This window comes from Podarcis muralis, chromosome 2 (assembly GCF_964188315.1).
Source record: "Podarcis muralis chromosome 2, rPodMur119.hap1.1, whole genome shotgun sequence".
Classification (NCBI taxonomy): domain Eukaryota; kingdom Metazoa; phylum Chordata; class Lepidosauria; order Squamata; family Lacertidae; genus Podarcis; species Podarcis muralis.
Window position 1 is genome coordinate 84,469,455 of NC_135656.1, and position 22,601 is coordinate 84,492,055.

General features: G+C 45.7%; 1 protein-coding gene across 1 annotated transcript; it reads right to left on the bottom strand.

The window, feature by feature from the left end:
- Positions 1-1,349: 1,349 nt before the first annotated feature.
- Positions 1,350-21,701, bottom strand: MCM2 (minichromosome maintenance complex component 2). The gene is made up of 16 exons (XM_028719195.2): positions 21,560-21,701; positions 20,670-20,863; positions 19,049-19,224; positions 17,162-17,422; positions 16,487-16,706; positions 13,125-13,332; positions 12,048-12,182; positions 11,096-11,287; positions 9,924-10,017; positions 9,125-9,375; positions 7,821-7,947; positions 7,470-7,582; positions 6,917-7,159; positions 5,439-5,621; positions 4,319-4,474; positions 1,350-3,452 (listed from the first exon to the last, which is right to left on the bottom strand). Exons 1-16 carry the CDS (start codon positions 21,563-21,565, stop codon positions 3,342-3,344), a joined length of 2,670 nt encoding a protein of 889 aa, XP_028575028.2. The 5' UTR covers positions 21,566-21,701; the 3' UTR covers positions 1,350-3,341.
- Between the last annotated feature and the right edge of the window lie 900 nt (positions 21,702-22,601).

The following is a 22,601-nucleotide window of genomic DNA, read 5'->3' on the forward strand; positions in this document are numbered from 1 at the left end:
CCAGACCATGGTTGGGGAGATGGAATTGTGCTCATTCTGCTCCAGGGACTGAAGAATTGTTGTTCCAATATTTTTCTTCTACTTAATACAGTGGTACCTTGGGTTACATACGCTTCAGGTTGCAGACACCTCAGGTTACAGACTCCACTAACCCAGAAATATTACCTCGGGTTAAGAACTTTGCTTCAGGATGAGAACAGAAATCATGCAGCAGCAGCAGCAGGAGGCCCCATTAGCTAAAGTGGTGCTTCAGGTTAAGAACAGTTTCAGGTTAAGAACAGATCTCCAGAACAAATTAAGTTCTTAACCCGAGGTACCACTGTATAAATAAACCAGTTGATCAGACCCATTAAGAGCTGGCATCTTACATGATTACTGTGTCTAGCTTATAATTTGAAGTTGTAAAAAAAAAAAAAAGGGGGGGGGAGGATATCTCAAACTTTACTCTCTTTGAAAGATTGGCTGGGCAAGATGGAGCAACTCCCCTGTGGGGAAAGGGTGTGGTATTTGGGATCTTTTTAGTTTAGAGAAAAGGTATGTTGGAGGATGGCTTGGCTTTGCCTCCATAGGCAGAGGAAACGCTGCTTCTGAAAACCAGTTGCTGGAAATTGCAGGAGGGGAGGGGGCTCTTGTACAGACCCCCGTTTCTCTTTACCCAGAATTCCATCTGGCCCCTAATTTGGAAGGTTTTAGGTATTTGTGGTCTCTTCAGTGGGTGGGGTATGCTAGACCTGGCTTTTATAGGCAGAAATGAGTTTTTATGGTATTTTGGTTTTAACCTTCAATACTATTTTGTGAATCCCTTTGGATTACTTTTTGTGTACAGGAAAAATGACAAATCAGTGCAATAAAATCATCAAAACCTTAAGATAGCAGATCAAAGGTTTAACCACCACGATTTATATAACACTATATTTCTATATATAACCAAGAAGGGGAAGGGGGCACAGAAGAGAGAGAATGCAAGGCTTCTAGCAAACATGCTAAGTATTTTCTTTTTAGTCAGCATCAGTAAGCCAAAAGCAAGCTTTAGTGTAGAGATGATTGCTGATATCCAGGACTGTGCTTCCATTCTTTCCAGAGAAAGCATTTGCCTATTGAAGCATAGAGCAGATATTCTATCATTAAATATTTAATCAGCATGGGCAAGGCAACTTGCCATGCCAAGTACTCCAGAAGATAATGGTAGTTCTCTTGCCCTTCAATATTAAACACATTCAGAATAAACAGGGTACTAGATCCTGTATAGGCAGCGGGGATCTTGTATAATTATGTTTAGAACTTTTATGGTACAGTGGCCATATTGAAGAATATACAATATATCAAGCAGCCATCTCAAAAGCTCCTGCTCATTTGTGCATATAAAACTTTATTCCATCATCAAACCAAATCTCAATAAGGTCAGTAAGTGGACAGAAGAATGACTAGAATATAAACCATCTCTGGCCAGGGAGTTTACGGAGTAAAATAATACAGGATACTAATGAAGGACTAACTGTGGACTGGCAGACTTGCAGAAGAGAACAAATTAACCTCTGGAGAATCAGGAAACATTACAAACAGACATTAAGGCACAAAGGTTGGCAAGGAAGGGGGCTGGCTGATGGCAGAGGAGACCAGACAAAGCAACATGTCCCCTAAGTGGGAAGTGGCGATGGAAGAGCTGGCTGCATTTCCATCAACATTTGAGTCTAAGCTCTAGTTACTATCAGTATTGCCAGAACTAAGTATGGTACAGAAGCCCCACAGCCATCAATGTATTTAGATTATTCGTCCTGTCTTAAAAAGCTTAGAGTATGTAAAAGTCAGGCACTGAAAAATTGGCATATAGCACATCCCTGTTATTCTTCTAGAAGTATGTTTGCTTCTGGAAGAGGCCTAGGTTTGAATTTTCACAGACTAGTGCTCTGCTCTTTAACATTTTCATTCGGTGCACTAAAAATATGGTGGAAGAGAACACTAAAAAGCACTTACTGTCTATGAGCTGACCTAAGGAAGAAGAGGAGCAACCTCCAGCCAAAAACAGATATAAAACTGGCTCCGAAACATCTTTACGTAATGCAATGAGACACCCAGAAAAACACTCAGGGGGTTAAATAAAGAAGTCCAAATTACATAGTGTTGAAAATGTAATAGGGAGCAAGTCAGCCAGCTGTGAAGTGGTGGTTGTTGAGTTGGTTTGTTTTTTGCCACTAGTCAATGACTATGAAGGAGGTGCAGCTCTGTCTAGCTTAAATGTCTCCAATTCAGTCTTTGATGAGACAATAAGGGTCTCTAAGCTTGCCACAGGCAGGCTGAGTGGGCAGACAAACAATTTGCCAGAAAGCTCAGGCGGCAAGAGACCAGCAAATTCTCTCGTTCCATGAAGAGCAGCACATGCAGTTGATGCACAAGGACTTAGGAATTTAATATTCTCTTACAGAAGGAAAAACCTTTTATTTTCCATTTCAAAACAAACTTCACAAAACCTGCCTCCTGCTAGACAAGTGCATAGCAGCCTTACAAAATAGGAAAGAAGTACTTCAAGATACACTGTAGTCTGAAGAGAAGTTCTAGTTTGGGCTTTTCATACATACAATAGATCAGGAACTGTTAATTCAATGACAGACTTATGAACGTTATCTGTACGTTCAAATCAAGAGGGAAAATGCTTTGCCTGTTTGTTTTCATGTGTCTGAAGAGGGGTCTACACACCACTACCTTGTAGAAGATTAATGAGCCATCTTCATGTGCAGAAACAACACATTTCTTCAAGGTGTGAAAATTTTGTGCGCTCAGCTTTGGACTGTATAATAAATGGAGAGAGATGGAGTACAACTTGCGCTTACGTTCCCTCTGCTTGTTTGGATAGCCTAAACAAAGTCATTCCCAGTTACAGAAGGGCAGAACCTTGCAACCAGGTTGGCTAGCCTGTGGCTCTCCCAGTGTAGCTTTCCAATTCCCATCAGTCCCTGATAACAGTGATAACAGGTCAGTGACTATGGGAGCTAGAATTCAACTGTGTCTGGTCACTGGGTGCCCAAACCCTACCCGCTAAAGTTTAATCAATCTAGGAAGGTAATTTGAAGAAGAAAAACCTGCCCAAGTGGAGTCAAATTTCAAAAACTTAGGAAGCAGCAGGAAACCATTCCTGCAACATTTCATCCAGCAAGCTCAGCTACAATTAAGCTTAGGAGTTTGAGTATTTGGCTCCATTCTATTCTATGCACAAGCCCTTCGTAGCAGATAATCCAGATCTTCCCTGTGATTCTGCTTTGCAACAGCCTGTGTACCACTGCACCACTGGCGGAAGCACAGTTCTAAATTCTTATTATCCGGAGCCACTCAGGAATTTGCTGGCCTCAGAATGCCTGCACAATCAGTTTCCGCTTCACGTCGCGGCTGAACCTGTTCATCTTGAACAATTCACTGTCGTAGAAGGCAGAAAGGTTGTGGATGTTGATCTGGCGAGCCTGGGAGGAGGGTGGGGGGCAGAGAGAGGAGAATAATATAAAGAGGTGTGTTTGCCAGACTTTTCCACAAGCTCCAAATAGTTTAATCAAGAACAGATTCATAATGAATGCATATCTGTCTAGCAAAACAACAACAACCAGGAGAACAGAAATGGAGATGACTGAAGAGTTAAGGACACAATAACTGTATTTGCCTCATCTTTGAAGAGCAGCTCTTCTGGATCAAGCCAAAGGCCAATCCAGCAGTGGCCAACCAAATGCCTATGGGAAGCCTGCAAGCAGGACATGAGTGCAACAACGTTTTCCCCTCCTGTGGTTTCAAACAACAGGCATTCAGAAGCATTGCTGTCTCCAGCAGTGGAGGGAGCACACAGCCCACCAGGCTGGTGGCCACTAAGACTCTGCTTCACATTAAATCTGTTTCTGTGATCGCTACAGCTTGGACATTTTATCCACAAGGATTTAATGCTACTAAATTGAACGTGACACCTCTTTAGTTTCCTTGATCTTTATCTCTACGCATTGAGGTCCTTTTTCCAAGGATAGCTGGATTGCAACTTCTCTGACCACTGGGCAACACTTAACTGTGGCTGGTGGGAACCGTCGTTCAGAAACACCTTAGAGGGTTACTGTTTCATCATCCCCCGCATTAAAGCTTCAAGACATGTGTGCAATGTCCAAAGAAGTTGTTGCAGAGGCTGAAGCCCAGAGGCCTGCCTGGTGCTACTGTATTACACTTCCCCTTGCAACAACCGATGCTCATAGGCCATTTGCCCAAAGCTTAGAAAGGAAACGCAGGAGGGCCTCGGAAGGGTATTTAGGCTCCCAAGCACAGCAAGTAGGTTGGGGGAAAGTCACCCACATACCTTATCAACTAAATCTTTCTCTGGCACCTCAATGGTATCTTGCTGAGCGCCGTAGCGATTCCTCTGGTACATTGTCTGTTCCGACACCAACTGCTTCAAAATGAACAGCAAGAGCTCGTTGTTATCTCGCCTGAAGGCGAGGTACCTTGAGAAAGTCTGTGCAGGAAAAACAGGAAGCAAGGTTGGGAGAGTCATCAAGACCATCACACGGATTAAAAGGAGTGGGGGGGGGGTACATTCCAGTGATGACGCCATTTTAAGGAAAGGAATCATCCACTGACCACAGAAAAATACCTCAGAACAGGCTTTCTGAGGAAGAAAATGCTGGACTTTTTTGAGAAGGCTGGCTACTGAGTTTTTAAGGGGAGAACCGCTGACATTGGCTGACCTCCCACTCACCCTGAAAACCATGCCACTAATCAAAAGGGTTCCACATTATGCTGCACTTAGCCCATCTATTTGCCACCATTCTGGAATATCCTCCTATATCCACCAGTTGCGACATTAACACTCTGCTGTCATTTGACTTGTCCCATCCCCTGGTGCTACCAAGAGAAAGCAACGTAAAAGGGGACTACAGTGCTACCTCCGGTTGCAGACAGGATCCGTTCCGGAGCTCTGGTCAGATCCCAAGGTTTTCGCAATTCGAGGTGCCTGTTCTGCGCATGTGACAAAACCTGGAAAAATACTTCCGGGTTTGCCGCGTGCATAACCTGAAGGATACGTATCCAGAGGTGCGTGCAACTAGAGGTACCACTGTATATATATCCTACTGCAAAGGACAGTGAATGGAGAAAGTCACTTGCATGGGATCTCTTGTTCTTTTGTTTCATAGGCTCAGGCTACTGACACAGGAAATCAGTGCATCTGCTCTAGGGGCTTTGACGTCTCAGGAAAAATAACGAGGGTCTTTAGTCTAACCACCCCTAGCTGTTTTCAGTCTGCCTAGTTAGTAGGTCCAATGAGGCCAATATAAACATGTACAAAGAACTGAGCCACTGTTTGGGTATACCCCTGTACCCCAATTACACTGAAGTTCTGAAGCTGTTGACCCCATATTCCTTTAAAAAGGAAAGGAGGACCTCCCATCTACGCAGCCCACAAGCGCAGCCTCACATACCTTCCGCATGCTCCTCATGACACTGAATTTCTGCGTGTCAATGAAGCTCTCCAGCATCACCCGGATGGCCATGTTGACATCGTCCTCCACTACGTAGTCCCGCAGGTGCATGCGGGCGTGGGCCTCGGCCATCCGGATCATGGACTCAATGTGCCGCACAGTGATGGGGATGCTTCCTGTCGCCTGCAGGGAGAGAGAAGGAGCGTCCCAACTTGCAAAGAGCTTGCTTCTGACCTCGTTGCCTATGCATGTTGGCAACGTATCAGTTTGTAAGCCCCTTTTGCCCGCTGTGAAGTGGTATATTGTAGAAGCTGGACAAACTCAGTAAAAACACAGTGAAAGACATATAAAGAGTATAGGGAGATTAGCAGAAATATAATGAATAAAGAGGATTAAGGCTTGGTTCAAAACAAGCATGTTCCACATCACTCTTGTCCATTCAGTCCCTCAGTTTGAGATGACCAGAGGGCTGCCTTTCAAGCTGCCCTTGAGCTGCATGCTCAAAAATATTATTCAAGTGCTGTAGATTTAGATAAACTTCAGAGAAATTAAACTTCACACACACAACTTTTCAGTTCAAAAATATTTTTTCCCTCACAAGTGACAGCAGTGCCAAGCGAGTAGAGAAGGCCAATGGTCACCACACAGGTGTGTCAAATGTGGCCCAGAAGTGACCCTGGGGCCAGTAATGCACTGTTCTCCTTGTTTTTCAAAGCAGATGGCCAATTGCAGGAAATCACACTTAAGAGATGGAAGGGGAAGAGATCCTGGGAGGGCAATTAGCCATCACTTGAGGCCCCACTTGGAAGGCCTGAGCAGAAATCATATCATCAGGCTTCCTAGCTGCTTGAAGCTGCTGTCACCCGCAAGGTGGGCAGGGAGACATTTAAACTTGAGAAGCAGCCCTTTGATCGCTGTGCAAAACTGTAAGCTGACAGAAGAAAAAAAGCTGGCAGTGTTGACTGATCCGTAACATCCCATTCTACGAAGATCCTCTGGGAACTGGGCTTTGATTAAAAACATGGAGCAAACGAATTCCTCCAGTACACCTCAGTTCAGTGCTTCCCAATTGTCCTGCAGAGCCTCTGTTGCTGTTGGCTTTGGAGGTGTGTGTGTGTTATTTCTATGGTAGTTTTTTGTTATGTGAATGGAGCCGCAGACCCCCTAGGTGGGTTTTGCGGACACTGCCTTAGTTCAATGCTACCGACAACTAGATAGAGTGCGCCATCTGCTGGCAGACAAACTACAATGTGCAGAAGATGAGCAACTTCCCAGCTGAATGATTTAGCAGATAAAACTCTTCTAAAAAGAGACAGGAGCTCCAGGGCTGCCTTGGAGCTGCTTCACTTGTCAGGTGAGAGGGGTATCATCTGCACAAGGCCCAACAATTCAGTTTCCTGCATCTTTAGGGAGCAGAGCAAGGCGTGGAGGCGCCTCTGCCCTGTGTTATCACCTTACTTCCTGCCATGTCTGCTTACCATGGATTCTTTCCTGAGTTCACTGTACATCCTGGCAACTTTGTCCTGGTCCATCTGGTTGAGTTTTGGGTGGACTTTTTCCTTTGCATAAATAATGTACTTCTTCAGGATCTCCTGTGGGATGGGTTCTACGCCGTAAGTATTTGGGAGGACAATCTCTTGGGAGTCTCCGTTCGCAACGTCCCTGCTGTTGGGGTGATGTTTGATGTGACTGCCGACGACAAACCGAGCCAGCATCTCGTCCTGCAACGAGTCATTGAAGAGGGAACAGGCAATGAAATCACGTCTTTTAGAAGTCCCAAAAGATAAAAACCTACCCCAAGCAACTTGCAACGTAGAGGAAAAGAGAAAGGGCAGCCCTGGGTTGAAGATATGCAAGAGCTGGACCGTGTTACTAAGCAGCTGCGTTCATCCAAAGTGTCCTCAGTGGACAAGGCTGCTGGGATGCAGAATTTATCACTGCTCCTTCATAAAACTATGCCAAGTGGTAGCCCCTTGGCGAATTAGTCCTCAAGCCTTGCTCAAGTCATAAAGAACTTGCAAAGCCTCATACCTGTACAGGATCCACTGTGTCCCTGACCACACAGAGGATATCAAACCGAGATATGATGGGCTCAGTCAGATCCACGTTTTCTGAGAAAGTCAAGGAAGGGTCATAGCGCCCACCTAGAAGGAAAGATAGCGGCTTAGAAAGAGCTGATGAACCCAAAGATCGGTGCTTTCCCCCTTTCCTGGTACCGATTCATCTTTGCACCCCTGATTACAGTCACAGACTCCTTTCCCCCTCGCCAGACCTACAAACACACAGCAGAACATCCAAAGAACAAGGCAGCTGTGAAGCCAACAGCGTGCGTCTTTTCGAGCAACTGTGGAAGAGCAACAGCTTCCTACGCCCGACTCATACCTATGGGGTTGGCAGCAGCAATGATGGTGCAGCGAGCTTGCAGAGATGTGACAATGCCAGCCTTGGAGATGGAGATGCTCTGCTGCTCCATGGCTTCATGGATGCTGGTCCTGTCCTGATCAGTCATCTGAAGAAAGACAAAGGCATTCACCTACCAAAGCAACTCAGCCCCTGAATACTTATAATAAAGAGTGACATCACCAGAAGCCTCCAAGCAACTATGTTTAGCTATTTACCTATTTGGGAATTTTCTAGGACAGAAAACCCCATAGCAGACCAGACTATCTCTTCATTGAGCACCATACTCTGATTATTGGTGGCTCTCCAGAGTCTCAGGCAGAAGGCCTTTCCTTTCAACTGCTACATTAAAAAACAACAGAGGTCCTGGGTCTGTACCTAGCACCTTCCATGTGCCCTGCCATTGCACTATATTCTCTTCCCAACTTCTTGAGAGAAGCATTTTCCCAGAGAGTCATGAATTCAAAAGCTAGTGCTACCTGTTTATATTTTACTTATTGTTCATATTTTTAAAATCTATCCTACCCTTACCCCATATATGCCCACTGACCGCTTCAATCTGTGGACCTGGCACTGTTACAGGTACCATATAATAAGAAACTGACAGCACCCACTCTTCGGAACTCCCTGCCTATTGACAACAGGGTGACACTTTCACTGTACACTTTTTGGCACCTGCTAAAAACATTTTTGTTTAGGCAAGGCTATCCAGACATGCCAAATGCTGACATGTGTTTCAATGTGGTTTTTCAGCTTATTGTTGATTTTAATTTATCTATCTATCTCATTTCTATTAAGTCTCCAACAATATTTCAAAGTATTTATCCTAATATACAACTTCTTTAACATACAAAGTTTATTCTTGACTTCCCACTGCTTTCTTGATGTTTGTTTTTTACTCCTTTTAATTAGCTCCTTTTAATTATCTAAACTCCGCTACCATTAAATCTTTCAGTAATCCATTGCTTATGCAATTAATTTTTTTTTGTGGGGGGGGGGGAATAGTTGGTGTTTTAAATAGTTGTTGTTTACTGCTAATTTTATTGTTTCATTCTTTTTTTGTAAACCACTTTGAGGTTTTGCTACAATCAAGCAGCATATGAACCTTGCAAAATAAAAACAAATAAATAAGCTAAATGCTTTGCTGGACTAGTGTCTCCTTTGCTTCCAGGTCAAAGATCCGAGTCTGCAACCTTGACCTCTATGGGCAGGTTCACAGGCCTTGGACGGCCCAGGCAGCTTTATTCAAAATCTACCTTGGTCCTGGCGCCCAAATCAGCACTCACCTTGTCAAATTCATCTATCAAGCAAACCCCCCTGTCTGCCAGCACAAGGGCTCCTGCCTCGAGGGTCCACTCCTTGCTCACAGGGTGCCTCTGCACGTAAGCAGTCAGACCAACAGCAGAAGCTCCCTGGCCCGTGGTGAAGATCGCTCTGCTGGACGCTTTCTCCACATATTTGAGGAACTGAGACTTGGCCGTTCCAGGATCTCCGCAAAGCAAGACGTTGATGTCACCACGGACCTTATGTTTCCCTCCTAAAGCGTTTTAACGACACACACAAAAAGCGAGTCTAACTAAAAGCTCATCGTTCATGTACAGCACTGTACGCTAAAATGTGGAACTCAAGTGCTGCCCTCTAGAGGAACAACGTAATACTGAAGGAGGTATTTCAACAATAAAAAGATAAAACAATGCAGAATGATATGCTGTGCTGGTATCCTTTCACAAGGGCCATAAAACTGGAAAGGACAGACACCCGGAAAGAAAAACCAGGCCAGCAGGTAACTGGACAATGGACAGAATTCCCAATCAAGCTCTGGGAACTTTAGAATCATGCCATATATTGCAAACATTTTGGGCAGAAAGGTCTTCTGCAAAACGTTCAAAGTGGAGACTAACCAATTTCTTTTGATTGTAATGAGATGAGTGAACAGCACTGAAAATTAAGAGTGGCCTTTCAAAACTGTCTGTCAAGTCACACCTCTCTGGTGTAATTTCCTTTTGCACTATAGAGATAACCTCTGCAGCAGTTAAGGCAATATTGATCAGACAGCTTCTTTGGGTAACAAGCTCTTTGACCTACCTGGATTTTTGGGTTCTCCTCCAAACAGGGCTAGAGCCAGGCCCCTTTTGATGTCTTCGTGTCCGTAGATAGAAGGAGCAATGCTGGCAAAGATCTGCAAGGGAAGCAGCAGCTGTTTTCAGGACGTCATCTTGGATGACAAAGAGGTAGCAAGAGAAGCAGCCATGTTACAATGAAAAGCTGCTTAAAGGCTCTAGAGGTGCAGCCCTTGTTCCACTTGCATAGCAACATCAGCCATATGCAGCGGTAAGAGAGAACAATGGTGTGCATGACTGCATGCGTGGTGCTATGGTTTGAGACACTCAGCCAGCAAGCTCAATGGATCACAGTCTCTCAGTCCAACCTACCTCACAGGGCTGTTGCGCGCATAAAATAGAGAAGAGTAGAATCATGTGCACTACCTTGAGATCCTTGGAGGAAAGGTGGGATATAAAATAGACAAATGTGCATATTTATATGTGCTAATTTGGAAAGGGTTAGGGGACCCAGCACCTTATAACTGCACATTGTGAGCATACCTTTTGATTTTGTGTAAAGGTTTTTTTGGAGAACCATATTGGCCACTCCAAAAGAGTTCTGTAGCAGGGAAATTTATTTATTTTTTACTTGAAGCCTGTGGGCCTTTCTGTTCTTGGAATCAAAAGAAGAAGAAGAAGAGTTTGGATTTGATATCCCGCCTTTCACTCCCTTTAAGGAGTCTCAAAGCGGCTAACAATCTCCTTTCCCTTCCTCCCCCACAACAAACACTCTGTGAGGTAAGTGGGGCTGAGAGACTTCAAAGAAGTGTGACTGGCCCAAGGTCACCCAGCAGCTGCATGTGGAGGAGCGGAGACGCGAACCCGGTTCCCCAGATTACGAGACTACCGCTCTTAACCACTACACCACACTGGCTGCTTGCCTTTGGATGAATAGCTAGACTAAGGAAGTGAAGGGGTGGTAAAGCCTGCTACTAGGGGAGCAATAATTCTCCTGCACACATGAAATACAAACACACCGTAGCTAAACGCTGGAGGAACAAATGGGGCGACAGAAAATATTTGGGGAGAGTACCTGCAACCCACTGGAACTGTCTACATGCCAAGTTCCTCCATGCAGTTTCTGACTGGTTAACCCATTCCCTGTCCTCAAGTGGGAAACAAAAAACCCAAAGGTGAATTTGGTTCCAAACTCACTTTCTCTCCAATCTGCTCATCCTTGGACAGGCCTACGATGACCTTCATGTCCTCATCTGTCAGCTCCCCAACAGCCACCTTATTATCCTTCTTGGCAATGTGATTTGCCATGATCACTGTCGCAAAGACGGGAAACCCATTGGCAGTATTCAAAGATCCATCATAATTATTATGGTATATTCCAGTTAGCTCCTGAAAGGCAAAAAGGGGTGCGGGTGCGGAGAGAGATTCTTTAGTCACTGGTACCAAGACAAATCCCTGCAACTAAAGGAGACATTGAAGATAATGAAAAGCCAAGCTGAGTCGATAGATGCATTTTGGCATCCTGGTGACATATGCGTGACTGAGCTGCTCTAGAAACAAGTTGCTAACTCTATTTGATGCTGTTCGAAGCATAGTTAAGTGTCTGAAGAAGTTTCCTCAGAGTGGCTTGGACACTATTGTTCTGTTTAATAGATGTGATGCATATGACATATTAACACAACATCTGCAACTTCTACCTGGAAAAAACCCATCATCATCTGTTTTCCTTTAAACTATTCTGCTGACAACAGCGCCTTCGCTTCTTTGAAGTTCTGCACAGCATGCCAAGAGTCTTAATTTCCAAGGAATCTAGATGTAAACATGAGTTGGCAGCCTACAAGCCTAGACAGGTGCGTGTGTCATCATGCAGATAAAAAAAGTATCTGCAAAAATATGGAAATGACCCAAGTTTTTATTTTCTGCTATCGAGTATAATGTACAAAACCACTGGGGGGGGGGGGCTTAAGAAGCCTTGAGTTAGCATTCTGACAGATTTAAGGCGCATGCTTCATACACACAGTACAATTTTAATCAAGATAACAAGCACCCCCTTCTCAAATTCTATACACCAGACCATTTTCTTAATGGTTTGGCGAGTGCCGTAGTCTCTCTGGATTTCTCGCTCTCCTTCCTCTGGCATCGTACTCACAATCTCGTCTCCTGGCTTGCAGCTGTCAACTAGGTCGGCAAGCAAGATGGCATCCTTGGAGCGAGGGAGCCTGCCCGCTGCCACTTTCCCTGGGCTCTCCTGGATTTTGATGCGCTGGTAGTTCTGGTAGACCGTCTGTGGGGAAACAGTATTAATAAGCCAGCATGTCAAAGGCAACAAAAAGGACAAGGACACACAGACACACATCAACCAACATTTCAGAATGGAAATGCCACAATATCAAAAGAGGCATTGCAAACAGGTCTCTCTAGATAATTTTCCCGTTACGTTTACAAGCCCAAAGCCTTGTAAGGCCTGGCTCTGTAGGGAAAGAAATGGTACAAATGTTTTCTATGTATCAGCACTGAATTTATGAGGACTAGTATGGCATTCTATGCTTTCATGCAAGGACAGGCCCCTTGCCCTTACATCCACACAAGAAGCCTCCAGGAGAGTAGCCATGTCAGTACGCAGCTGCAAAAAGACAGTATCTACTGCATTGTGAAGTGTCCACACAAGGCAGATTATCACTCCCCAAACCACCACCATACAAAGTTCAGAATACTTTAAACAAAAGCATCACCCTTCAAGGTCCCAAGACATGCCAGATTCCCTGCAGAAGCCACTGAAGAAGAGGAGTTTGGATTTGATATCCCGCTTTATCACTACCCTAAGGAGTCTCAAAGCGGCTAACAATCTCCTTTCCCTTCCTCCCCCACAACAAACACTCTGTGAGGTGAGTGGGGCTGAGAGACTTCAGAGAAGTGTGACTGGCCCAAGGTCACCCAGCAGCTGCATGTGGAGGAGCGGGGAAGCAAACCCAGTTCACCAGATTACAAGTCCACTGCTCTTTGGGAAGGTGATGTATAGGGTTGCCTGCAGCAGTGCAGTCTGGGTAAGCTGGACTAGGTCAAATGGAATATTATGGCTTATCAGTCTCTCCTTAAACACCTCCAAGCAAAGAAGAAAGAGCTGAGCTCTGGGCTAATTTGTCCCAGCTATATATGACATATGCATGTCTTTAAGACATAAAACAGTAGGAGCTAGACTCCTAAAATCACCCTAATCCTTGCTTACCTCTTCCATGTTAATTTCAAAGGGACCCACGGACTGACACTCTGGGCAGGATCCTGGCTTTACTTCCTGGTTCTGGGACTGCGTGAAAGGCCCTAGGATGAAGCTACACTTGGTACAGTTGTATTTGACCATGCTGAGCTGGGGCAGGACCCCTGTGCAGCTCGTCACAACTCCACTCGTCCGGATCAGCTGGTTCAAGTGCAGCTGCCTGAGAGAAAAAGCGAAATAAATAACTGTTGAGATAGATCCCGTACTTTAGGGAAGTGAAAAATAACCGCAGTCGTCTGCAGGCTATCATGGCAATCGAAATGCAATTAAAACAGGTTCACTGTCTTAGAATGGATTATTTTACGAAAACGAGTTCTTATTCATAGCAGCTCCCTAATGAAACACACACCACAACCATCAGAAGTCTTGCCACCCAAGGAGTGAGAAGGAAAGAATTGCAGCTACAACATCCCAGGCGGATACTAGAGCTGAGGAGGCAGCAGTCAACTAGTTGCTGGGCGTTTGGGAAACGTCGTGCAAGACACTTTGCAAGCCTTGGGGCTCAGCTCTTCTGAAGCACAAAGCACAGGACTTATGGACCCTTGGCTCAGCACTTCCTAAATGCCCAACTGTCAGCTGACGTTTGGTCTTTTAGGAGGCACAGTTTCAATCGCCTGTCACCATTAAGTCAGGTGACTGACCAGTCAAAGGTGCCAGACAGAGGTAGGGGGAGATAAAGGTGTGATCCGCTGGGTGTACAGAAAGCCATGAACTCCCTTCTCCATTGCAGCTGCCCAAAATTCCCTCCTTTCACAATCTTCCTGCCCCTAGTAGCCTACTCTCTAGGCTGGGATTTTTCTGGAGCCTCTTGTTCTCCAGGGTTGTTCATGGTCTCCAAAGAATGGGAGAATTCAGGTCTTACAACAAGAGAAAGGAGCCAGCGGAGGCCGTCCAGGTTTTGCTGGGACTTCCAACTACCAATCAAGGCTGGAGCACAACTACATGTGGTCTACACAGGTTCTCAATCTCCTTAAATATTCTCCTAATTTGGGTGGGGGTACTTGTGTTTTGGAGAAGATCAGTCTACATACCAATCCCAAAGGAGGGCAGTGCTAAAGAATGCTCCAACTACCGCACAATTGCACTAATTTCACACGCTAGCAAGGTGATGCTTAAAATTTTACAAGGCAGGCTTAAGCAGTATGTGGACTGAGAACTCCCAGAAGTGCAAGCTGGATTTCGAAGGGGCAGAGGAACCAGAGACCAAATTGCAAACATGCGCTGGATTATGGAGAAAGCTGGAGAGTTCCAGAAAGACATCTACTTCTGCTTCATTGACTATGCAAAAGCCTTTGACTGTGTCGACCACAGCAAACTATGGCAAGTTCTTAAAGAAATGGGAGTGCCTGATCACCTCATCTGTCTCCTGAGAAATCTCTATGTGGGACAAGAAGCTACAGTTAGAACTGGATATGGAACAACTACCGTATTTTTCGCCCCATACGACGCACCGGCCCATAAGGCGCACCTAGTTTTTTGGAGGGGGGAAATAAAGGGGAAAAAATTATTTCACCCCCAGACGCGGGGCTGCGGAGGGGAAAGCCCGAGTTTCCCCCGACCCCAGCCCCCAGAACAGGCTGCTCTGCGCAAGCCGTGGGAGCCCTTCCGCGGCTTGCGAAGAGCTACCCGAAGCCCCGGCGTGACTGCTCAGCGCGCCTGGGCTTCAGGATAAGAGGCAACTCTGCGCAAGCCATGGGAGGGCTCCCACGGCTTGCACAGAGCTTCCTGAAGCCTGGAGAGCGAGAGGGGTCGGTGCGCACAGACCCCTCTCGCTCTCCAGGCTTCAGCGAAAGCCTGCATTCGCCCCATAGGACGCACACACATTTCCCCTTCATTTTTGGAGGGGGGAAAGTGCGTCCTATAGGGCGAAAAATACAGTAATTGGTTCAAAATTGGGAAAGGAGTACGACAAGGCTGTATATTGTCTCCCTGCTTATTTAACTTATATGCAGAATTCATCATGCGAAAGGCTGGGCTGGATGAATCCCAATTAAGATCGCCAGAAGAAATATCAACAACCTCAGATATGCAGATGACACAACCTTGATGGCAGAAATTGAGGAGGAATTAAAGAACCTTTTAATGAGGGTGAAAGAGGAGAGTGCAAAATATGGTCTGAAGCTCAACATCAAAAAAACGAAGATCATGGCCACTGGTCCCATTACCTCCTGGCAAATAGAAGGGGAAGAAATGGAGGCAGTGAGAGATTTTACTTTCTTGGGCTCCACGATCACTGCAGATGGTGACAGCAGTCACAAAATTAAAAGACGCCTGCTCCTTGGGAGAAAGGCGATGGCAAACCTAGACAGCATCTTAAAAAGCAGAGACATCACCTTGCCAACAAAGGTCTGTATAGTTAAAGCTATGGTTTCCCCAATAGTGATGTATGGAAGTGAGAGCTGGACCATAAAGAAGGCTGATCGCCGAAGAATTGATGCTTTTGAATTATGGTGCTGGAGGAGACTCTTGAGAGTCCCAAGGACTGCAAGAAGATCAAACGTATCCATTCTTAATGAAATCAGCCCTGAGTGCTCACTGGAAGGACAGATCGTGAAGCTGAGGCTCCAATACTTTGGCCACCTAATGAGAAGAGAAGACTCCCCGGAAAAGACCCTGATGTTGGGAAAGATGGAGTGCACAAGGAGAAGGGGACGACAGAGGTTGAGATGGTTGGACAGTGCTCACGAAGCTACAAACATGAGTCTGACCAAACTGCGGGAAGCAGTGGAGGACAGGAGTGCCTGGCGTGCTCTGGTCCATGGGGTCACGAAGAGTCGGACACGACTAAACAACAACTTGTGTTTTCTGCACCACCTAGGTTTGGATTCAGACTTACTCAGGTTTAGAGTAGACCCACTGAAATCAGGGAGGCATCAGATGATCTAACTCGAGTCCCATTGATTTCAATGGGTCTACTCTAAAGCCTGGGTCCAATGCACTGGATCCAAACAATTTCTTTTTAAACACGCACAAAATCTGAAATTACAATTCTAATCCTAAACATTTGTTTCAACATAAATCTGACTGAAAACAGTAAATCCTCTAAAGGAATATGTTACAGATTGGAGGAGTAACGTGAAAAAGAGAGGTTTGCTTTTGCTTAGGGAAGATTTAACAAACACAGAGCTTCCCCCAACCACTCAAATAACATTCTACCCTAAATGGTTACTTGTTGTGGTCACAGGGAATGAGGCAAGTAGCTGTTTGCAAGCCTGGCTGCCTACACATCCTGGCCATTTATATTTCATTAAGGAGCTTATCCACCAGAAGTCTTAGAAGGACTGCTCATCACCCAAACCAAACCAGTTCCTCACCTGAGTGATCTTAACTCCTCCACCAGAGGCAGATGGGAGATGCGGACGTGGATTTCCTTGGCAATCCGGTCATATTTGGGGTACATAGCTAGCACTACTTCCTTGGCCGCTTCATCAAAGATCTTCAACATTTCCGCTGGGGCTTCTGGAAGGAAATAGGCGAGGACGTGCTCCCGAGCAGCCAGATCTTCATAATTGACCACCAGGCTCTCTCTGTTCTCTTTGGCACAAAGACAAGTACGTTTTTGACAAATGATGGCTCAGTTTTGCCAACCCATCATAAAAAGTGTTAAATATCTTGTACATTAAGCACTACAATCTTACAAATCTTCTTCTACATCATATAAATGTATTGCACATGATGTTATCTAACAGCATATGAACCGTTCTGAATATCAGGTGTAACCTTCTTCTCTTCCTCTTGTTATCTGATCACTTCTGAACTATAAATCTATAATATCTATACAGGTATGGCATAGGCTGCAGAAGCCCTACAGGTTAGTCACTTCACTAATCAGTTACACTGACGAAGATGCTGGGAATAAAAAAAACACAAAAAAGTGGGTTCCAGATCAGAAAGGAGATGCATCTGAACATGATTTCAGTCATTGATGAAAACACTGAGGAAATGGGTGCTCTTCCCCATCCTCTCCCCATATTCCTACACAGCTGTACCTTTGCACATGTCACTGATCCTCTCCTTAAAGACATTGTGGCCATGGTCATCCACATGAGTCTTCAGGAAGTTCTTGAAGCGGTGGTAGATCTCAAGCCGAGGCGCTACCATAGACACCCACTCCCTCACAGAGTGCCCTTTCATGTCTTCCAGGTTCTCAATGCTCTCAATCATGTCTTCATCTTCATCCTCGCCATCAGCAGCTCGCTCAGCAAGGCGCCTCTTTCGCAAAGGACGGTCCTCATCTTCATCATCGCTATCTGGAGTTTCCAGAGGGGGTAAAGTTTTTGTGTTTTTTTAAAAAAAGGACAGATCAGACATAAGGCTTTTGATGGTACAGGTTAATGTAGACAATTCTGGAGAACCAATCTCTGTGACAAGATACAGCTCCAAGCCTAACGACCTCACATCCCGTTTTGGGATTAGAACCCATGCCTTGCATGCTTACAAAATGAGACATGCAATATTAACAGTGCAATCTTATGCATGTTTACATGGAAGTAAAAGGTGAAAAGGTAAAGGATCCCTGGATGGTCAAGTCCAGTCAAAGGCGATTATGGGGTTGCGGCGCTCATCTCGCTTTCAGGACGAGGGAGCCAACATTTGTCCACAGACAGTTTTCTGGGTCATGTGGTCAGCATGACTAAGCCGCGACTGGCGCACAGAGGACCGTGACGAGTGCCAGAGCGCAGGGAAATGCTGCTTACCTTCCCGCTGGAGCGGTACCTATTTATCTACTTGCACTGGCATGCTTTCGAACTGCTAGGTTGGCAGAAGCTGGGACAGAGCAACGGGAGTTCATCCCATTGCGGGGACTTGAATCGCTGACCTTCCGATCAGCAAGCCCAAGAGGCTCAGTGGTTTAGACCACAGCGCCACCTGTTGTGGAAGTAAGTCTCGGTGCACTCAATACGTTAAGTGCACACTGGATTACAGCCTAAAATTGCTCTGCTATTGCTCAATTTCTTGGAATTTTAAAGATCATTTTAAAAATATTTACTATCTGAAAGATCTAAACGCAAACTATTGCATGGGCTCCAGGAGAGGAGACTGCAGCCACTTTGCTCCTTTCTCTGGTATTGCTGCTGGTGCATTACACGTGAACTGAGTCACCGTAAATCATTTTGAAAGCATTGCCGAAGGGCAACCTACAAATATTCTTAATATATAAATTTGTACAAATAGAAGTGCCAGCCGCTTTTCAGAAGATGCATTGTACAGGTATAAGCTATTGAGCAAATAGAAACAAGCTTTATAGATGGTTTTCTTCCCCACCTCATAATACTAAAACCTGGGGTCATCTGAAGAAACTGAACGGTGGTTGAAGTACTTATTCAAACTGTGCACAATGGAATGATAGAACTCACCACCACAAGATACAACAGTGTGATGGCCACCCATCTGGATGACTTTAAAAGGGGATTAGACAGGTTCATAGAGGCCAACAGTATCAAGAAGAAGAAGAGGAGGAGGAGTTTGGATTTGATATCCCGCCTTTCACTCCCTTTAAGGAGTCTCAAAGCAGCTAACATTCTCCTTTCCCTTCCTCCCCTACAACAAACACTCTATGAGGTGAGTGGGGCTGAGAGACTTCAAAGAAGTGTGACTAGCCCAAGGTCACCCGGCAGCTGCATGTGGAGGAGCGGACTTCCAACTACCAACCTGGTTCCCCAGGTTACGAGACTACCACTCTTAACCACTACACCACACTGGCTCTCAACAGCTTCTAGTCACAATTACTCCTGAATGCCAGTTGCTGGGGAAGCAATGGCAGCCATGAGCTCTTGCATCTGGGTGGTCACTATCAGAAAAGGGAACTGGAGCAGACGGGCATTTGCTCTGATCAAGCAGGACATTCCTTATGCTATTAAGCTGCAAATACATACCATAAAGCAGACCGCTGTGCATGCGGCCCGGGCCACGGCCCATCTCACGGTCCCTCTGCCGCATTGCTCTCTCTGCTGCTTCCCTTTGGCTGGCAGTCAGTTCCTCCACATCTTCATCATCCGTAGCCATGCCTTCAGGTACGTAGCGATCAAGCTCTGGAATAGGGCGGTAGTCCCTAGACACGCACATTCTTCAGTTAATCAACCTGCGCAGCGTGAGTGAATCATCTGCATACCTCACTTAAATTTACAGCAGACACAAGCACCTGTTAACATGTTAAAGGAGTCTGTTGCACAGCACCTACCCAGGAAAAACGCAAGGCACATAGGCGCAATCTGTACGACGTTTGCCATTTTTGCATGGAATGACAACTGCAGTTGTTATTCCAATGGCCCCTCTAGCCCAGCATCCCATTCCCACATAGGCCAACCACAGTGAGAAGCCCACAAGGAAGACCTGAACACAAGAGTGTTATCCCCCTCCTGTGGTTACCAGCAACTGGTATTCAAGAGCATTGCTGTCTCCGAAAGTGGAAGCAGAGCACTCATGCTACGGTTGTGCAAATGAAACACACAAAGCTGCGCTGTGCAAAATGAGATACAGGAGTACAGATATCCCCAAAGGCAGCTATCTTGCCATGGGGTGGGTAGACTCCCCGACCACATGTAGCTGGTAAGTTTGTCAGAAGCTGCACTGGGTGGGAAGTTAACTCCTCTGCCCAGCAACCAAAGAGTAACAATGGGTTTTTCTGACCCTTGGAAGAGCATGCAGAACGTAAACAAGAGCATACATGGGCCTTTATTAAATTACCTAGCACCATCAGTGTACACGGTATGTTGCAAGATCTGAAACAATAGTATGCTCTCTAACCCTACTGAAGGAAAATACATTAGAAGGAAGAGATGATAAAGAGGACAAGGCAGATATATAATGAATTAAAATAGAAAATAATTTTCTGAATTTATCCCAAAATACAATTCCACAGAACAGGATGCAAACAGAAGGTGTAAATGGACCATCAAGATTGCTAGACGACATCACGGTCACACAGCAAGGGAGACCTGCCTTCTGCACGTGATGCCAATGCAGATGCATCTGGACGAGTTCCCCCACCTGTATCATGATGCTCACCTGTCAGCCTGGCCAGAAGTGTCATTGATGCAAACAGAGCAAATTCATACACAGTCAAGATGTTACATGTGAGTAGTTGTCCACAGGAGGAGCTGTATTCTTGTTTTTTTTTGGGGGGGGGGGGAAGCAATATTTACAAACTTATGAACTAGAAATGCTACTAGAAGGCATGCCAGATTTTGGTTTACTTTCAGCAATAAATCCTGGTGAAAGCAATAATATATTTTGCAGACATGTTCACATGCCCATCAACACATAAAGGATGAAAAATCCAATATCCTCCATAAGTTGAGATCTTTTGAAATAAATCCTAATTACTTATCCATGTAGAAAAGAGTAAATTTGCCAAATGTATAACACCTGCACCTCAGAAGCTTCTTATTTCAAGGAGGTCCAGTTTCTATCAATGCAGGTGTATCACCTGAATTCTGCCACAACAGAAAAGAAACCTCACAGGAGGATTTGGCCACCGGAGAGAAAGTCTCCTACCTTTCCATCCCTTCTCCAAACAGCTCTTCTCCATCTTCTTCTTCTTCTTCATCATCAGGGAGCTGCTCTGTTCCCAAGAGTCCTTCAGATTCATCCTCAAAGGGGGGCAGATCTCTCCCAGGACTAGAAGTGAAGGCTTCTCCCCTACGAGAGCTGTGCGCAGGGCTGGTTGCCACATTGGACTCTGAGGAATCCTAAGAAAACACATGGTGCCAAGTGTAAAATTTGCAATAAACAATATCCTTAAAAGCTGGATTCTTGGGGTATGAAGGGATGTGCTTTAAACATATGGTATGTACACTATCCCATGTCAGGAAGCAGAATCATTCCCCTGATAAGGGCAGTGCAATCATACACATGCTTCATCAGAGGCAAATCCTTCAGAGTTCAGCAGGGCAGGCTTGCACTAAGCGTGCACAGGGTTACTTGTTTACACGCAGGGAATAGATTTTGAAAGAAAACTTAATTCCACGCGCAAATTGCCCCTGCGTTCTGAAGTGGTGCAGCCGGGACACAGATTCGCCCCTTCCAAGCGAGGACTGGGCTCGTGCGTGGGGTGGGGTATTTTGCAGGCTGGCGTTTGACAAAAAGTCCACTTCCTTCCCTCCCTCCACCACAGAACATAGTTGGGGTGCAGACGCCGTCAGCTTACAAACACCCTCCCAAGCAAATGGGTGGTTCTTTTAGTAAGATTCCTCCGCAGCACCCCAGGCCGGCCACAATGGGAAGAAGACAAAAGGCCCGAGGGAGGTCTCAGATGGGGGGAAGGAAACTCTTATCAGCGTCAACCGGGAGAACCATAGAATCAGTTGGAAGGGACTCCCAGGGTCATCTAGCCCAACCCCCTGCAATGCAATCGTGTGCAGCCCCCGAGTCCAGCGCCTACTCACCGCCATCTCTGCCGCTTTTCTTCACCGCTCCCCCTTTCCTGCTCACAGCGCCGGACGCAGCCCGAATTCCGCGCGAAATGGAATCACGTGGCCAAAAAGCCCGCGAAAGCTCATGAATAATAAATAAGCTCATGAGTATGCAGATGAGGTGGTGCCGCCTCCTCGTGAGCGAATAGGGGAGAGCGTGCTGCGCCTATTAATCAGCTCCAAAGGAAATTGGGTGGAGCTTTTGCTCTGGAGGGAGGGCAGGAGGCATGCAGCCCGACCCTGTGTATTTTGGGCTGGGGGAGGGGACTTGATTGCCTTCAGTGAGATTTGATTTGGAGGAAATGTGCAGAAAATTGGGTTGTCCTTGTGCATAGGGTTAAATTAATTGGTTTTAATAAGATTAAGTGCTCCCTAACACATGGTTTAGGCCGGCGGGAGGAAGGGGAAATTGAGATGCTGGGCCTGGGATGAGGGTTCCGTTAATGCGGGGCATTCCCTCATCAAGATTTTTCCTCGGCTGGGTCTAAAAACTCGTATCCCATCTACTTAGCTGCATTAGCCCTATATGACGAATTGAAGGAGGAAGCAGCGTTCTGTGACTTCCCATTGTTTTCCACTTTTTAATCCGTTGGAGGTTTATGTGGGGAACACCCTGTTCATGAACTTTGTTTATAGCTAGTTCAAAATACAGGGGCCTTGACTGCTCGCTGGGGCAGAATCTCGCAGTTCTCACTGACATGTTACACCTCTGCCCAAAGATTTGCTGCCAATTAGTTCCCAGGCTAACGATACATGCACACCATACACTTAAAGCACACACACACACACGCACACAAGTCCTGGGAACTGTAGTTTGTTAAGGGTGCTGGGAACTGCAGCTTTGTGAGGGGAAAACTTTAGTTCCCAGGATTTAAACACATGATGTGTTAGATACCTAAGTTCATAGTGCTGAATGGTCTATGAAGCCTTATAGGATCTCTGAGATATTGCTGACCCTTTAAATACCCAACTAAAACCTCCAGCACGTACTATCTCATCAAGGAACCCAGAATCG

Excerpts from the sequence above, each read along its gene's own strand:
- MCM2 (XM_028719195.2), bottom strand. Across the intron at positions 16,707-17,161 it reads GATCAGTGACATGTGCAAAG|AGAACAGAGAGAGCCTGGTG; the intron begins GTACAGCTGTGT and ends TTTGTGCCAAAG. Across the intron at positions 5,622-6,916 it reads AACTCAGGAAAGAATCCATG|GCGACAGGAAGCATCCCCAT; the intron begins GTAAGCAGACAT and ends CTCTCCCTGCAG.